General features: G+C 41.7%; 1 protein-coding gene across 12 annotated transcripts in view; it reads right to left on the bottom strand.

The window, feature by feature from the left end:
- ELMO1 (engulfment and cell motility 1) overlaps window positions 1–17821 on the bottom strand; it is a 557053-nt gene that overhangs the window by 419989 nt on the left and 119243 nt on the right. For all 12 annotated transcript variants that reach the window (XR_008617342.1, XM_055084916.1, XM_024131642.3 and 9 more), the window contains 2 exons: window positions 10238–10278; window positions 8950–9022 (listed from right to left, as the gene is read on the bottom strand). Coding sequence is in view for 11 of the 12 variants with exons in the window: in XM_055084916.1 (XP_054940891.1) it covers window positions 8950–9022; window positions 10238–10278 (114 nt within the window). In the remaining variant the exon portion in view is untranslated. The remainder of the gene's footprint in view (window positions 1–8949; window positions 9023–10237; window positions 10279–17821) is intronic.

The following is a 17821-nucleotide window of genomic DNA, read 5'->3' as shown; positions in this document are numbered from 1 at the left end:
GCAAAAAAAAAAAAAAAAAAAAGATGCATATCTAAGGAATAATTTCAGTGAGCCCAGACTCTTGAATCCTCCCAAATGTAGAAAGCACTAAAATCATTAACTTGAGATGCCTGTTTTTTTGTGATTAGCAGTAATCTTTTGATGTTTGACTAAATGTTTTGGGGTTTGTTTTTTATTTTTTGTTTTTTGTTTTGCAAAAATTCCTCTATATCCTGGCTCCTCCCTTCCCTCTTTGGAACAGTTCCTCACAGCTACCTGAGAGGCTGTCTCCTGGGCTATAGTCCTCAGTAAAGTCCCTGAATAAAACATAACTGGCCACTTTTAGGTAGTGCATTTTTCTTCAGCCGACACATCGCATGCAGGAATAAAGAGACAGATCCAGAGGCTGCCCACATTTCTAATGGGTAATGTTCAAATGGGGCACTAGTACCACCTGGACTTGTTAAAAATGTTTGAAGTGCAGCCTTAATCTAGTGGATCCACATGTCTAGATTTGAGGCTGTGATCTCCATTTCCATCTGAGAGCTTCTGGTTTGGAACTTGAAAATACCCTGAATAGAAATGACACAGCTTTACTATCTAAAAAATAAAGTACTGTACAACTTTGTAAATATGCTAGAAGCCATTGCATTGTACACTTGAAATGGTAGTTTTTATGGTGTATGAATTATATCTCAAGTAAGATGTTAAAAGCTTAGCACAGCGCGTGGCACATATGGGAAGTCAGTACAAGTTTCTTTTCTTGAATACATGCATGCATGGCTCTCTTCCTCCTGGCATGGCTGGGTTTTTTTTGACAGCCCTGGATTATGAGCTGGCAGATCCAAGCCAAGCAGCCTGTCTAGAAGAGTCCAGTGCTTTCTAAAGGCTGGTGACAGGCATACAAGCAGCCCGTAGGGCAAGGAGCATCCATACCAGAAGTCAGGTTCAGTTACAAATCAAAAAAGAAAGAATTCAGCAGCAAGGCACATGTGAATGTGGAGTCTTTAACAAAGGGAGAGCAGGCAGCAGGGTATGAGAAAGGCAAGAGATGGGGCAACAGTGCAGCATGAGAGAAATGCTGGGAGCCAGGAGCCCCAGAAGAGCTGAAGAGCCAGGGCAAGGTGAAAAGCAGGACCGTCTTTCTTTGCCCATTTCTGCCTGCTGAGAGCCAGTCCTGGAGGCACTGGCCCAGATCAGCAGGTGGCAACCCATGCTCATCACACCTGGCTGAGGGAGAACTTGCTGAGGCAGCCACAGTGGCTTCTGTTGAACAAATCCAGAATCTTTTACCACAAGCAGCAGCAGAAAAAGGAATGTCGCATAGGATGTGTGGCTAGGTTCGGAAATTTACAATGTTCCTGGGCTCTGGTTTGTTCAAATTAAAATGCCTGTCCCAGTGAAAGTTCTTTGATCAAGAGTAACGGAGACCCAAGTACAGTGGTTTCAGGGGAAGGACTGAAAAGCCACAGGATATCCTCTCACAGGGATGCAAAGACAGGAAACAGAAAGCAGAGAGGAAATCAGGATTGGAAGCCGCTCACTCTCTCCATTCTCTGACTCCCTCACAGGCCTTCATCCCCACTTATCTCAGTCCTTTCTGCAGACTGGTGTTATTCTGTGTACTTATGGCCGGGGCTGCAAAGCCCTACGTTCAGCTTGTAGGAAGACGCATCTGCCCTGACACCACAGCAGCTTTGACTCCATCTCACCTTCCCGTTCTAGCAAACATCATCACCCAACTCACCTCTCAATTTCAGATTCCCAGAAGAGAAGCATGGTGCGGGGGGCCAGGGGGGCTCAGCTAGGGTAAGGTGTCAACTTCTGGTCCCCTCAGCTGTTGGGGGCAATAGAGAAGGGACACATGGCACCAGGCCATAGGCTGCCCCTCCTAGGAGCCAGTGGACCGGCAGCTCCCCAGGAAAAGACATGCCTCAGTTTGCTTTGTATTTTGTTTGGTGCTGCTGCTGGTGTGTGTATTACCTTCTTCAGGGAAGAACACATTCCAAACACGAGACTTCCTTAAACTACTTAACATACAGCACTTGCATTTATTCTCCCTAGTTAATCCCCCACCTCATAAATATTTTCAGTGACTTTCAAACATTTTTGACCCCAGGGTAAAAAATAAGACTAAACATGTATTACATATGAATGCACATGAAACAAATATTTCACAAAACAACACATGTAACACACTCTGATTGTTTTCTATCCTGTTACAATCCATTTTTTAATGCTCCTTCAACCTACTAAATTGATTTACCACCCACTAAGAAGTGATGACCAACCGTTTGAAAAGCCCTACTATTACCTCTATTGTCCTGTAATTTTATCATTCAAAAACAATTTTACACTCTTCACATTATACTCATATAGAAGAAAATTCCCCAATCCTTTCCCAATAATACCCCAAACCCCAGAATATTTTAGCCACTTGTAAAAGATGAAGCAAGTGCACCAGAGATGTCTAGTGCACTGAACTGTTTTCATTACAGTATCCTTGAGGCAGTCACATGACACCCCTGTGCTCAATTTGTTTAGTGACCAATAAGGACTCACGCCCTTGGGTTAACCAACCCAGCTGAGTAGCACCAACCATTGTCTCTGTGCAAAGCCAACCTTCCCACACAGGGATGGAACCAGCTCCCTTGGGCTCACCAGCCTCATTCCAAATGGCAAAGAAACTCTGCTGGTAATGTGTGTATCTCTGGCGAATTTCTAAGGCAAATTACTTCGCTCAGCAATGCTGATGCAATTGGGTTATTGGGTCATGGGTGTAAATAGGATCAAATGCTTTTTGGAGGACCAAGAGGTAGTAGAATGAGGACTGTCAGTAGAGGAAACCAGGGAGGTAAAATAGAGGATGGAAAGATGGATTTCCACCTCCTGCACCAAGAACTGGTGTGCCTTCCATTTGTGGCACAGCATGATGAGAACTGCCGAGAATCCTGCCTGTCCCACAGCATGGCCCAAGAGCACAGGACACTGGCTCTGGAGCCAGACTTCCTGTGTCCATTGCTGCTCTGTTGCTTACATCCCTGAGCCTCAGTTGTGCCCTCCATAGAATGGAGCGGGTAACAATAAAACCTGGTTCACAGGCTTCCTGTGAAGACTCAAGTACAACAAAGAGCCCATGTGAAGCGAAGCGTTTAGCTCAGCGCCTGCCACATAGCAAGCATCCAACAAATGTTCAGGACGGTTGTTACCATCCCCCCGACTAATGCCCCAGCTGACCCGTGAAGGTGCCTAAAACTCACAAACAGAATTCTGTCTTTGAATGAATACTTTTCCCGTTAGTTTCTCAAAGTTCAGTTCAGACATGGTTAGCCCACTCCAGGACCCGTTTGGATTCCTCTTGTCTTCTATAATCATTTGGTTCCTTCCTCTTCTTCCTCAAAACCTGGGCCCACTTCAAGGTAGTCTTCCCCCACTAGACTCTGAGATCCATGGATGCAGAGAATGAAAGGGATTCATCTCACTGAGCTCTTTGTAGAGCCCAGGGCTTAAAGTGTGACAGGTGAACTGAATTCCACACGATTGAGTAGTCTCCTGACCCGGGTCGGACATACAAGTCCCAGGGATACACGAGCCCTGTCTGCCCAGGGATTCGGGGAAGCTCAAGGCCTGTCTGAGAACACAGAGCACCTAGGAAGTGGGAATGGCATGAAAAAGGGGTGCCCTTCAAATGACCCCACTTCTTTCCCCGAAAGTTCCTGGGGCCAGCTTTGCAGAGAGGGCCTGGATGAGAAATGGATATCTCTATTCTTACAAAATAAAAACTTACAGAAATAAGATACTGCCATGGTATATCACTGTACTTCACACATTCTGAAGTAGGTCTTAGCACAGGGGGACCAAAATACCATCCTGAAATCGTGAGAAAACTTCAATTGTCCACAAGTACACGATCTCCTAAACATGCCCTCTACCATGCCCCATGCTTTCTGGGGACCTACCTGTCTGCATGCTTAGGGTTAAGGATGACAAGGCAATTTTCCTGTTTGCCTAAAAAATATGGTATTAATGCAATAATACTACCTTAGACAATTATACAATCCAGACCAAAGGCAAATGAAAATGTGTTTTGCTAATCCCCAGTGAGTGGAAGATTATCTGTTACAACTTCCTCCAAGCCATCCTCTTAAGGAATAAAAAGGTCACAGACTAAAGCTGGTAACCAATGCTCACAGGCTGTAACTTCCTATATTTATTGTCCTGAGGCAATTACCATCAGGATCACTGGCCTGGTGTCAGCAAAAAAAAAAAAAAAAAAAAAAAGGAGCATCATAAACAAACCAGGGCCCAGGTAGTGGGGACAAAGGGTTTCCAGGAGGTGGCACAGACAACTTTGGAGGCAGACCCACCTGGGGCCAAGCCTCAGCTCAACCACTGCCCATCTGTATGACCTAAACAGGCTGTTGCATAATCTCTCTCTGTCTCACTTTCCTCATTGTAAAATGGAGATAATAATAAACTGCCTCATCAGACTGGAATGAAGATAATGGACTAAAACAACGCTTAGCCCTCTCTCTTTATAAAATTCTTTTTCGGAAGACAAATTCCACTGGAATACTTAAAGAAACAAATGGGACTACATCAAATTAAAAAGCTTCTGCACAGCAAAGGAAACCATCGACAAAATGAAAAGGCAATATGTGGAAAAGAGAGAGATATCTGCAAATCATATATCTGATAAGGGGTCAATATCCAAAATACATAACAAACTCACACAACTCAATAGAAAAAAAGAAAAAAAAAGCCCAATTTAAAAAATGGGCAGAGAAAGTGAATAGACATTTTTCCAAAGAAGACATACAAACAGCCAACACGTATATGACTAATCAACATCACTAATCATCAGGGAAATGCAAATTAAAACCACAATGAGAAATCACCTCACACCTGTTAGAATGGTTATTATCAAAAACAAAAAAAGAGGGCTTCCCTGGTGGCGCAGTGGTTGAGAGTCCGCCTGCCGATGCAGGGGACGCAGGTTCGTGCCCCGGTCCGGGAAGATCCCACATGCCGCGGAGCAGCTGGGCCGGTGAGCCGTGGCCGCTGAGCCTGCGCATCCGGAGCCTGTGCTCCGCAACGGGAGAGGCCACAACAGTGAGAGGCCCGCGTACCGCAAAAAAATAAATAAATAAAACAAAAAAAGAGAGAGATAAGTGCTGGTAAGGATGTGAAAAAAAGAGAACCCTCATACCCTGTTGGTGGGAATATAAATTGGTATAGGCACTATGGAAAACAGCATGAAGGTTCCTCAAAAAAATCAAAAATAGAACTACAATAAGGATCCAACCATCCCACTTCTGGGTATATATCCAAAGGAAATGAAAACACGATATCGAAGAGGTATCTGTATTCCCATATCCACTGCAGCATTATTCACAACTGCCAAGATATAGAAACAACCTAAGTGATGTCAACGTATGAACGGATAAAGAAGATGTGGTAGATATATACAATAGAATATTATTCAGCCATGAGAAGGAAGGAAATCCTGCCATTTGCAACAACATGGATGAACCTTGAGGGCATCATGCTAAAGGAAACAAGACAGACAGAGAAAGACAAACACTGCATGGAATCACTTATCCGTGGAATCTTAAAAAAAAGTCAAACTCATTGAAACAGAGAGTAGAAAAAATGGTTGCCAGGGGCTGAAGGGTTGGGGGAAATAGAAAGAAGTAAGTAAAAGGGTACAACATTTCAGGTTATAAGATGACTAGGTCTCAGGATCTAATGTAAAATATGGTGACTTAGTTGATAGCACTGTATTGTATAATTGAAATTTGCTAAGAAAGAAGAATTTAAATGTTTTCACCAAATAAATAAATAGCGATGATGGATATGTTGATTAACAGGATGGGAATCCTTTCACAATGTATATGTATATCAAATGACCATGACATATGCTTAAATGTCTTACAATTTTGTTTGTCAATTACACCTCCATAAAGCTGAAAAATACACAATTCACTTTTTATTTTGTATTTTCTCTCTCTGTCTCTGAGACATCACCCTGAAATATGAAAGTTTCTGGGGCAGAATTTGAACTTGTAAATAGCTGAATCTTAACTTTCTCTAAGGCATTTGTATGCTATGCCTCTGCTGAACGCTGCTCAACAACGTGACATTTTTTGCCCCTGCGATGAAAAACAGAAGTTAATGGCCCAATAAGCAAATGAAGACAATTTCAGAAAATGGGCTTGGATAACATGAGAAAAGCAGGGGAGGTGCCTTCCTGAGGATCTTAGTAGAGAATCACAAGCATCTATCAGTTACAGAATATGTTAGCTTGTCCAGCCAGGGCTGGAGAATTTTTCTTCTTTAAAATTACAGGTGATATTTTACCTGTGTCAGAGGAAGGGAGACCACCTCACATACAAGGGAAAGTCATTAACTAAGAACATGCACAAGTTTCGAAAATTAGTCACCGGTTACCATGGTAACAGAAATATCACCTAACAACTCACTGGGCTGTAAGTAATCAAGATGATGCTAAATACATTACTTAAAAAAAAAAAAAAATGGGAAATGGGCTCTATTTTTAAGAATACTTGCAAAGAACTAGACGGACCTAACTGCAGACTGAAGGCGGCCCAGGTTTGCCCCTGTGGACCCAGGATTCAAGGTCCATCTCCTGCCCTTTGTGTGTCATGTTCTGGGTCACATGCATACACTGTGCTCAGTGACAGCTGTAGGAGGAAGAGTGATGACATTTTACTTACAAACAAAGAGCTGCAATTGGGAAAATGAGCCTTCTCATTCCCTAAACTTTTAGTAAAGGAAGAATCCTCACTACTGGCCAATGAAGAGAGACAGACAGATTGATGACAGATTTAGGTGGCAGTCCCTTTAAATTCAACATTAAGGATTTCCTCAGGCCAAACAAGATCTCTCAGAAAATAACTAGGATGCCCAATAAAATAATAATTTTTCCATTGTTCTGAGTAGTTTGAGTTTTCTGATATTAATGTTAATATCAGAAAATTAGATATTAATGTTAGATATTAATGTTAATTAGAGTAAAAGCATAAATAGTATATGAATTTTTAAATTATTCTAAGAATTGGCCGCACACAAACACCCTCCTAAATGAAACTTAGCACTTGACCTCTGTTCATAGTGCACAGTGCCTGGGACACTCGGGTCCCATCTCTTCAGAAAAGTGGCCCCAGAGCAGTGTTCCTCCAAGTGGTCCCTGGGTACCTGCATCAGAATTCCACAGAGGGCTCTTAAACTGCAAAATCCTAGGCCATATCCAAGGCTTGCTTATTCTGAGTCTCTGGGGTTGCGATCTGAAAAATCTACATTTTTAAATGATTCTCCCTGTGATGCTTATGTTCTCTAGTCCGAGAATTCCATCCTTAGTAATCACCAATACATTGAGGTCTCCTGAGAATGATGACAGAAGACAGGACAGCCACCATGGGACACAAGCCAATACAGTTAATCAAAGGCAGAGCTAACTGTGACTCAATGGCTTTGGGGGCACAGCCTAGGGTAAAAAACTAGCACAATATACTAGTATTATACACAGGTGTGTGTGTGACATAAGTTTTTCAGAAACAACACAGGTGATGTACTGTGACCTATTCTACTCTATTATATTCCAATTTTTAATGCTATGAACACCAACTAAATTGATTCCACTACCCATTAAATGGTGATGTTTGAAAAACACTATTATAACTTCTGTTGTCCTATAATTTTATCACTTAATAATTTTTAAACTTTTTCATATTCCATCCTAAATAGTAGACAGCCATCCAATCTTTTCCAATCATACCCCAAAAGTCACAATATTTTAGTTACCTTTAAAAGGTGAACCAAGGTAAAATGAGACAGTCTTCTGTTTAAGGGTATCAACAATAATACACTCAACTGCTAACATTTAACTTTTATTTATTTATATCCTCTTTATCTCACCAAGAATAGCATGCAGATTATATAAATACAAAAGGAATGAAAAATCTGAAGAAAAAGGAAGCAAAGGGGGAAGTAAAGACAGAAGACTGTGGAATGAATCAAAGCAACGAGTAAAAGGAATAAATACAACACAGGCCAGGAAATCTAGTCCACTTGTTAACTCAGCTTTCTGGCAATCAGTGTGCACAAGAAAACATGATCAGTTATGAAAATTCCAGGGACCATCTGGGAAGAATAAAGCACTTTTTTCTGTGGTTTATTACCCCTGAGATATTGGCCAAGCCATCTGACTTCTATGATTCAGTTTCTTATCTGTTAACCAAAGGCACTGTGGTTTCCATCACAGGTTAGTCTTGAGGACAAAATCAACAAACAGAGGTAATGTGCTTGGCCCAGTTCCTGGCACACAGTAGGTGCTGAATAAATGTTTGTTTTCCTTTCTCTTATCAGGGATCTCTAAGACATTAATTGTACTTGCTGCCAGAGCCACTGTAGTCTTCACAATTCCCTCCTTCTCCTCCAAGCTTCCTAAAGAGTTAAAATCACCCAAGAAGAAAGCAGCGTTCCCAAGAACCACAGAACACTCAGTGCCTACACAGTGCCACCTTCGAAATGGTTTCTTGCCATTCTTTCAATAACTTTAAGCAGGGCTTAGAGGTTATTCGGAAAAAAAACAGTCTGAGAAAGGAAAGCTAGACTAAGTCATTAAGTATCAAATAAATGCTTTAACTAAGCAATAAGAAAGAGAGATAATTAGTAAATTCACAGTTAGAAGGCAAATGCTGTTGCTAAAACAGGACGCAGAAACATATTTGGTCTTCACTCTTGAATGGGCTAAATATCCCCTTGTTAATACTAAAGTAGCAGTTGTTTGCTTTGCAGACTCTATTTTTGTGGATGGTAGAGATGCAAATTTTAGACCAGCATGTTTAGTCCTGAGTAGAGGAAACATCCGTTATGTTTTAATTTCCTTTAAATGTAAGTGTCCCAGATTAAATATGTGTCCCAGATTAAATAACGCGGTTGACCTACCTTTTCTGTGATATAGAAGTTTGAACTATCAGCATGCTGCAGTGCAAAGTATTCATGGTTGGCAAGGGACCACCTGAAAAATACAAGCATAAACTGATCAGAAAAACAAAAAAGGGTCATTTTCTTGTTTATAGTTTGATAGAGTTAGATGAAATAAACACCCTATGATTGGAATTGAGCCAGTACCCAAGATACCCACAGTGCAGTTCCTAAAACAAAATGGCATTAGCCCCCCTTTCGTGACCCTGAGACCGACCATTTCAGATATGGGTCATCTAGGTGTTATTCCAAGCCTATGGCTCACCTTTAGGCATTTTATCTTCATGGCTTTGAGGGAAGGGTATTTAAATACAAAGTTCCATTCCTCCCTATTACGAAGGAGTAAGCGGAGCAGAGAGAGGAAAACAAAAGAAATGAGTGCAATTTAAATTTCTGATAATTGTTACATTTCAATTGTCTCTGTAGTCTACAGTCCCCAATCGGTATGCTTGCTGTAGCTGGGAACATTCCAATTAAGGATCCCAGCTCTTAAATAAATTCCAGGTAATACTCTATTCACACTTCTGCTTTAAAAATAAAAAACCTCATGCAACTTCTATATGAATGTGCTTTTCCTTTGGATTGTTAGAGCAACCCCAGAGAAGTAGGAAAGTTCACTATCATTGTGGAGTTCCACACGGCAGCACAACCACCCATTGACCTTTTTTTTTTTTTTTTGCGGTACGTGGGCCTCTCACTGCTGTGGCCTCTCCCGTTGCGGGGCACAGGCTCCGGACGCGCAGGCTCAGCGGCCATGGCTCACGGGCCCAGCCGCTCCGCGGCATGTGGGATCTTCCTGGACCGGGGCACGAACCCGCGTCCCCTGCATCGGCAGGCGGACTCTCAACCACTGCGCCACCAGGGAAGCCCTGACCTGTCTTTTAAATTATTTTATCTTCTATGGGGACCTGAGTGGCCCTCTCATTTTATACCAGATGAAATGTGTACTTAACCTCAGGAACTTACACTGCTCCCCAGTGAGCAAGATGAATGAACCACAACTTTTCAAAATAAATAATATCAATTCCAATGTCCACATATCAGCCATTCTACACTTTCTATTCCTTGAGAAACAGTGATAATTTTTTTGGTTGAAAAGGCATGGAAATCTTACATAGCAATTATTGGTGTCTTTTGGCAGGTCAAATAGTGAATTAGTGAATAATATTTAATGATTGTTCAAGAATAGTTTATTTGCCTTTCAATTTGTGGACTGGAGCTCCCCGGATAAATTCTGAGTAACACTTACCCATCACAGACTTCCTTTATTATTGCAGACAGTGGTTTTTTCTGAAAAATAGAAAAAAAGGAAATACTTTCTGTCAGTTTCATTTCATCATTTTAAATTTAAAAAAAAAGAAGAAGAGGCCTAATAAAGAGATATCTAAGTAAGAAGAATTTACATTTGCTATTCTTGGTTGTGTCAGTGAGTGTGTTGTTTTTCTCAAGGTAATAATCGACCAGCCATCACCACCAACTGTATGAATGATTTATCACCCTTGTGGTCATTTTTTCTACACTTTAACATTGCTAATTGAAAGAAAAACATATATCATATTTAACTTAGCCACATTAAAATCAGGATGAAACATAGTTTTTGTCAAAGATCTCACAGGCAATGACAATCCGCAAGGTCAAATGATAACCAGAATTCCTCAAGAGTAGTACATGAATTGGGCAACCAGCAGTTTCATTTTATGCAAACAAGCTTGGATGTGGGATATTTTTATGAGAACATGAGGCAAATGGAATATGAAGCATGGTGACATTGTTCCTACAAAGTACATAGAATTCTTCCCCCAACTGTGGCCCATGCAAATGCCAATCACGCAGCGGCTTGAGCAGGACACACTCAAGTAATGGGACCATGACACCATGTGCCATGGTGTCAAATGGCGGCTGACTACAGCTGTGCTCTTGGCCTAACAGCCACAGCTGTGCTCCTCCTGCCTCCAGATTGAAAGAATGTAGTGAAGAGACACATACAGCTCGCCCAGAGATGTCGAAACTCTTTCTGCTTTGGATGCAAACAGACCCTGGCTATCTCCTGGGATGGGCAGTAGTGTGTCAACCAAAGGAACACATCACAGACAAGAAACAAACGGGGAAGAGAAATCAAAGAAATACAACACATGGCCCTGGATTTTCAGATACAACCAAAGAAAAGCATCTAAACATGTTCTCCTCCTGTCCCTCTGAGGGGCACTGTCGTATGGGGGAAGGATTTCTGAAATCAAGTAGACTCAGTTCAAATCCTAGCTGTGTCAGCCTCTCTGCAGTGAGACCTACAATTTCCTTAATTTGCTGAACCTCAACTAACTTACCTATAAAATGGGCAGAGGACCTATCCACTCCTCAGGGCTGTTATAAGAATTAAATTAAATTAAATTAAATTAAATGAGAATTAAAACAAAGGGCAAAAGATTCAACAAAGGGTTAGGGCCCCACTTCCTTACCCTCTCACATCGCTAGAAGACCTTGATTTCCTCTTTGCATCCTTGCCCTTGGACCCGATGCTGCTAGGTCTGCCCTCTTCATTAGTTCTGAGCACTCTTCATAGTCCTTTCTAAGGGCCTCTAGGCCCTGATAAAAGCTCCAACACAGTCCTCAGTGTTCTTCCAATGCTCTCCCTCCCTCTGGAGCTCTAGGGTCTATGACTAAACCCACCACTATGTTTCCAAAAGAATGTCTGCCTACCCCTACGACTATAAAAGCAGTGGGCAGAAAAGAGACCTAGAATTGTTGAGGGGTGGAAAGATGGTAAGTATTCCTGACATTCTGAGTTGGTCTCCTTTAGAATAAGATTGGAAATGGAGATGGGGTTCTACAGTGAGGTTACAGGTTACACAACTCCTAGACCTTTGCAAGAACTTGTCCATTGTTTATGGCTCTGGCTGTGAGACAAGGGGCAAATGTGCTCTCACAACCAAAGGACAAAGGAGCTTTAGAAACAAAACTTTTCCCATAAGATGAGGATTTTGCACTTCCAGTTGCCAGAGACCTCTCCAGGCTATCGGTATGTCATGAGGACCTACTGGTCTCCTACCCTCCTAATCTTACTTCTTGTACCCTCAAAACTGAAATATAAATAACAGGGCTGGATTTCAGACTTAAATTACATTGAAAGGACAGATCAGGCCAGGAAAGTATTGCTCTTGATGTAGGAGAAAGCATTTAGATTACAGCTTTCAGAATTAGAATTCTTAGTCTAGGTAACTTAAAAGAATTTCTCGGATTTTAATTCAGGTCTGATTCATAGATTCAGAATCAAATTTGAAAAGACAGAAGTCTATGGGCTTCTAGAACTGTCATATCTAGAACATTCTGAAGTTGGATATATGAAAGGAGTAAAGACTCTGGAAGAACAAAACTTAGAGATTTACTAGAGAAAGATTAAAGAAAAACTTTAAACCACAGAGGAAAAGGAATCATAGTCAACTGAACATAATGCACTCATAATGCAGCCTCACCAATTAAAACGAATGTTATGTAAGGACAGGGCTGGTCCCACGGCTCACTTCCTACACCTGTCCCCTCCGTTCTTTATCTGTTCCCATGAAACGCTGGCTCCACCGCTCAAAGCTAATTCCAATGACTTTTCACAATTCTCATCTCCCTGAATCCATCCACCTTATTTGACAATATCATTACTACCTTCTTTCTGAAACACTCTTTCCAGAGCTGCTATATTTCCTTCCGTCTCCTACAGTTATAATCAATAATCCTTCGATAAAATTCAAGAGATCCTTCATTATTTCTCTTTTATCTCCAGCTTCCTAACTCCAAATTTCTGTTCCTATCTCTTCTGTTTTTACTTAATTGGTCAGTTCCTCATTCATTTCAACTGCCCGAAGTCTATAGCCTGATCCCAAACACCCTTGCAAATCTCTGACAGTCTGGTAGAAATAGCATGTTAACTCTCCTTCAAGCATTTTATTAAATATACAAACAAAAAATCATCACTCTCACCATTCCCTACCCATCAATCTACCCCAATAATAGCATGCCCCTGCCCCCAAACTCCCTCCATCCCAGCCATGATTTCTGTGTCTCATTAGGACACCACTACAGCCCAGAGCATCATTAACCTTTATTTCTTCACTCTCCAGTTCTGATTTGTTACAGGTGATGTAGCATTTTCCTCTGTGACATTCACATCATTACTTCTCACCTCCTCCTAACCAATCTTCTAAACTCCTGACACTCCTCCTTCCAACTCCTACCAGATAAGTCACACCCCAATTCCATCACCCTCAATTCTGCTTCCTCAGCCCCAGTGCCTTTCCTGAGTACCAGCCCATCATTACTAGCACTAACTACTTGCCGTAAATTTCCAATCAAATGCTCCACTGGTCTATCAAACTCAGATTCCTATCTTCCATTCGTTCCTGCACTTGCCTTGCCTATTTCTGGCAGTTCTGTACAGTTCTTCCATGTACACTTCTAGGGAACTTATCTTTGCCTTCTCTATTCTGTGACCTACGGATATTTACAAGACGCTGAGTCCCATCATTCCTTCCTCCACAACCTCTCTCCCCTTAATCCTTTCCAGATCTTACTACCACCTTTGGTTAAGAGTTCTCAGGATCTTGGTGCCAGATACTTGCAAATAAGTCTCTGCATCTCCAGTTTCTTTGTCTCCAATCCCCACGTTAACTATAATTAGGCAAAATCACGCTTTCCCCACAAACTTTACTCAGGTCATTCTTCGGCTCCAGTATCCTTCATAGATCCCCCATGACCATCACCTATACAGTATAAATCCCTTAGCTTGTCATCCAAGGCCTTCCACAATCTGGTCTTAAGCAATCAAGCTTTACTAACGTTGTACATGTTCCCCATGCTTCTGGATTAGCTGATGATTCATCCAAAAAAATCCCACCCCCATACTTTCACTTAATGCCATTTGTTGAAATGCCCATCTCCTCCTTTCTGTTCCAACTCTAACAATGACACCTCCTCTAAGGAGATGTCCCTGATTTCCCCAGACAGAGATCAGTCCCTCTGTGCTTAGCACATTAAATATATCAATCCTAAGGACTTAGTATATCTTCCTTATCTCCTTGTCCCTTGAGAACAAGGCACCTTAATTCATCTTTGTAATCGTCTCCACCCCTCAGTACTCGTTGCACAGTATACAGAGGAGACTCATTTCACTCATTTCTGTGAAATGGAAAATCCACACATTCACTAACTTGCCTTTCAAAAACAAACAAACAAAAAAGGCTTGACTGTAAAAGTAAACCATTTCGAAGGATAGCCTGGATTAATCAGCATATATCCCACTTCCTACCAGGTAAACCACTGCGGGGTGGCTCTAAGCAGCTGCTCAGACACGTGAAGGTTTTCACTACTCCCCTCACAAACCGCTCTGTGATTCACACCCTGGAAGAGCACTGAGCCAGCCAGGTGATGAAGAGTATAATTCAACAGGTGTAATTGTCTCCATCCATTAGCAAGGCCACACAGGTAAGCAGGAACTACTCCTGTAAACAGGGACTGAATGAGATACTCCCAATACACTCTTCTGGTAGCAGTGCTTTTCTCACTTCCTATACAAAGCCCTCAGTTTGACGTGAGCCCCTTGCCTGACTTAAATTCTAAGCCAAAGGTCGGCTCTATGTTTTAGTTAACATTTGTTCAGGTTACATAAGATGTTTCTGTCTATCTGCCCAGTTCTCTATGACTTGGGAGTAGGGTGACAAGTGCAATGCCTTGGTAGCTTTTTGTAGACCCACGGAATAATTTGCCTTTTACCTCATTGAGACAAAAGCCCAGGAGAAAAGAAAATTTGATCTAAAAGGATGAAAACTGGTTCCTCTCCCTTTGATTCCATAAACTCTAAAGGAATGAAAAATAAATTCTACACTCGATATGAATATATCTGGATGTAGAATATTGAGGCACAATTATTTTCATTGCCTGAGCTTGTTTTCAGAACTTAAAAAAATCGTAACTAAATCCCTTAAGCTTTTTGTTCTGAAGGCCAAAACTGCCTTCTCAGACTCAGCAGTGAGAAGGGAAGAGCAGGAATGTTTTTAAGGATAACCCAGAGGGTTAGACAGTTACCAGATTTCCTTGTGCAGGGGATTGGGGATTATGTGCACTCTCTACCCCGTTCCCTTTAGCAACGGTGAGGTCATCCTGCAGCATGAGAAAGTATTTCTTCCCTTTATATTAATCTGGGAAAATCTTAATGATGGCACAAAAATTTTTATTTGTCAAAATATGCATTTCCATATGAATTTGATTGGAAAGGTACCATGTGCCAACAGTTCTATTCAAGGGGTAAGCTTTTTTTGTCGTTTTTTTGGGGAGATTTATTCCTCCCTTTTTATTTTTACTCTTATTCTCCAAAAGGATTCCGTTATTCAACTTAATTTATCAAAGAGTAAGTCCAGAAAGCAAATTTCCTTTACAAAAAGATTTATCTACTTTTCATAAAATCACCTAGATTCCTGAGAAAGGCCAAATTCCCCAGCAATTCATTTGTGATCTACAAGTCTGCCTCTGTCCTCATATGGTCTTCTCTCCTGTTCTTATAAGGAGGATTTAGGGCCCACCCTAAATCCAGGGTGATCTCATCATAAGATCCACAATTAAATATGCAAAAACCCGTTTTCCAAATAAGATCACCTTTGCATATTCTGGGGGTTACGACTTGGACATACTTTTTGGGTCCACTATTAAACCTACTGCAATTGGGTAAGAAAAAAAAAAAGATTTTTTTTAAGGATTAGAGAGAGAAAAGAATATATACTATTTCTACCTAATCCTTAAAGTGGATGTTGATCCTTCACTTTCCTTTCTAAACTCTCTCCTGCCTTTAATGAAATGCCAATGTCATAAATTCCTGAATCCATGTCACTCACTGTGACCCTTCTTCTAAGGTCTGGTCCTCCATTCCCAACAACCCCTGGTGGATGTCCTGCCACCTCTTCAAGATTAACACTTCATCTTCTTCCTCAGTAAACCAGATCCTCCCCCGCCTCCTTTTCATCTCTTAAAAAAAAAAAAAAAAAATGATCACTCTCCCACCCAAAGCTCATGGTTGCTTTCAGGCATGAGAGAACCCCAAGAGGAAACATCCTTGGGAGTCCCCAGTTGTTTATTTCGGAGGTTGTGGAGTCCCACATGCCTTGAGGCATGTTCTCCGGACACGATCCACCTGCTGTCCCTCATCAGTGTCCCCTCCTTGATGAGTTAAGCAGTTCCTGTTCAACCACCTGTTTCTGCCCATTGGCAGGGCACCCGGCCTGGGGATATTACCCAGGCCAAATGCTCACCTCGGAGCTCTCAAGTCTGCTGCTGCCCACATTGATGCCTTGACACCAGCCCATGGAGGCTGGTAGCTTCCCCATCCGATGTGACACACGCCTGTCAGCAACTATGGATTGTGGGCTGCAGTTCCCACCAGTGACATCTACTTCTCAGGCCCAGGTCTGTCCTACTATGAGCATCATCCCAAAAAAGAAAGCTTGGCTTCACTGAAATCTTATTTATTTCAAACGTTTTTAAAGACATGAGGGGGAAAATGCTTATGAGATGACAGTAAGTGAAGGGACACCAGAAAAGCATTTTGAATGCTGAATTTTTATCAACTAGCTTTTCTATACCTTCCCCCAACTATGAGCACTTGAATGACTTTAGAAAATGACTTCCTGGGGTTGAACCCCAACTTCTGCAGTCCCTAATTTTGTAGCTTTGGGCTTTTTACTTCTCCTCTCAATGTTTCCATTTTCTTTTCTGAAAATAAAAGCAGTATCTTGCACATTGTAGGGTAGTGAAGATTAACTGAGCGGATGTATGTAAAACCCTTGAAATTGCACCTGGTACATAGCAAGGCATTGGATAAATGTTACCTATGAATAGGTTCTTTCATCTCTTAAATCCTGCTTGGATGCTTTGCAGGTACTTTTTTTAAAAGTTGGTTAAAGAAATTAAATACATGAATGAATGAGTATCCAATTCTTCCTTCTTCCTCAAGTGACTCCAACTCCCAGCGCTGCCTTTGGCACTCATCTCATCCTCTTCTTTATTCTTCAACTCATTTTCCTTTCTTCTGCTAACTAGATTATACTCGTTAGGAGGCAAAGACACCTCTGTCACCTCCCAAGCGAGTGGCTGCTAGGCCACAAGGGTGCAATGAATGAACATTTTTTGATCAAGAACACTTCTTTTTTCAGACTTTTAGCTTCTTTCCCTTTCTTCTGGTCTCTTCCGACTGCCTCTGGAGCTCAGGCAGGAGCTACAGATGGAAGACGGACAGCAAGAGGAAGACAGGAGCAATCCCTCATCACCACCATGCAGCTGCCCTTGAGTGGTGCCATTGTCATACAGCCCTGTAATTGCAAAACCATTTTCCACAAAGACTTAAAGTTTTTGGTCCCAGACTATTAAAAAGCCTTTCTCTAGTGCTTTAAAAGAATGTGACAGCTGCTTTATTTTGACAGTTAGACAGCACTTGGGATTTTACTTTGCTTTTATAGATGGAAATTCATTGAACATATTCTGCACAGCAGTTATGAGTAATGTTGGCCCAGAAAGAAAAGAAACCCAGCTTCTAAACGTCAGGACACCTCTGAGAAGGGATATGCGTGGTTACTACGACTTAGCCTAGAATGTGACTTGGAGAAAATGTCATGTGCAATAACCCTTCTGGTTCCCAGAGGTGCCTCCTGACACTGTGTCAATGACACCAGTCATTTTACAACAGCGTTATTCCTCCTCCATTGAGCCCGGTGACTACTCTGCATGCTTCTGAGCCATATACCTTTAGTATGGAGGAATCCAATGTGTCCCGAGAGGTGTGTATGCATATTCTGTTTTCTTA

Source organism: Physeter macrocephalus, chromosome 5 (assembly GCF_002837175.3).
Source record: "Physeter macrocephalus isolate SW-GA chromosome 5, ASM283717v5, whole genome shotgun sequence".
Taxonomy (NCBI): domain Eukaryota; kingdom Metazoa; phylum Chordata; class Mammalia; order Artiodactyla; family Physeteridae; genus Physeter; species Physeter macrocephalus.
This window is presented reverse-complemented; position numbering and strand designations above follow the sequence as displayed.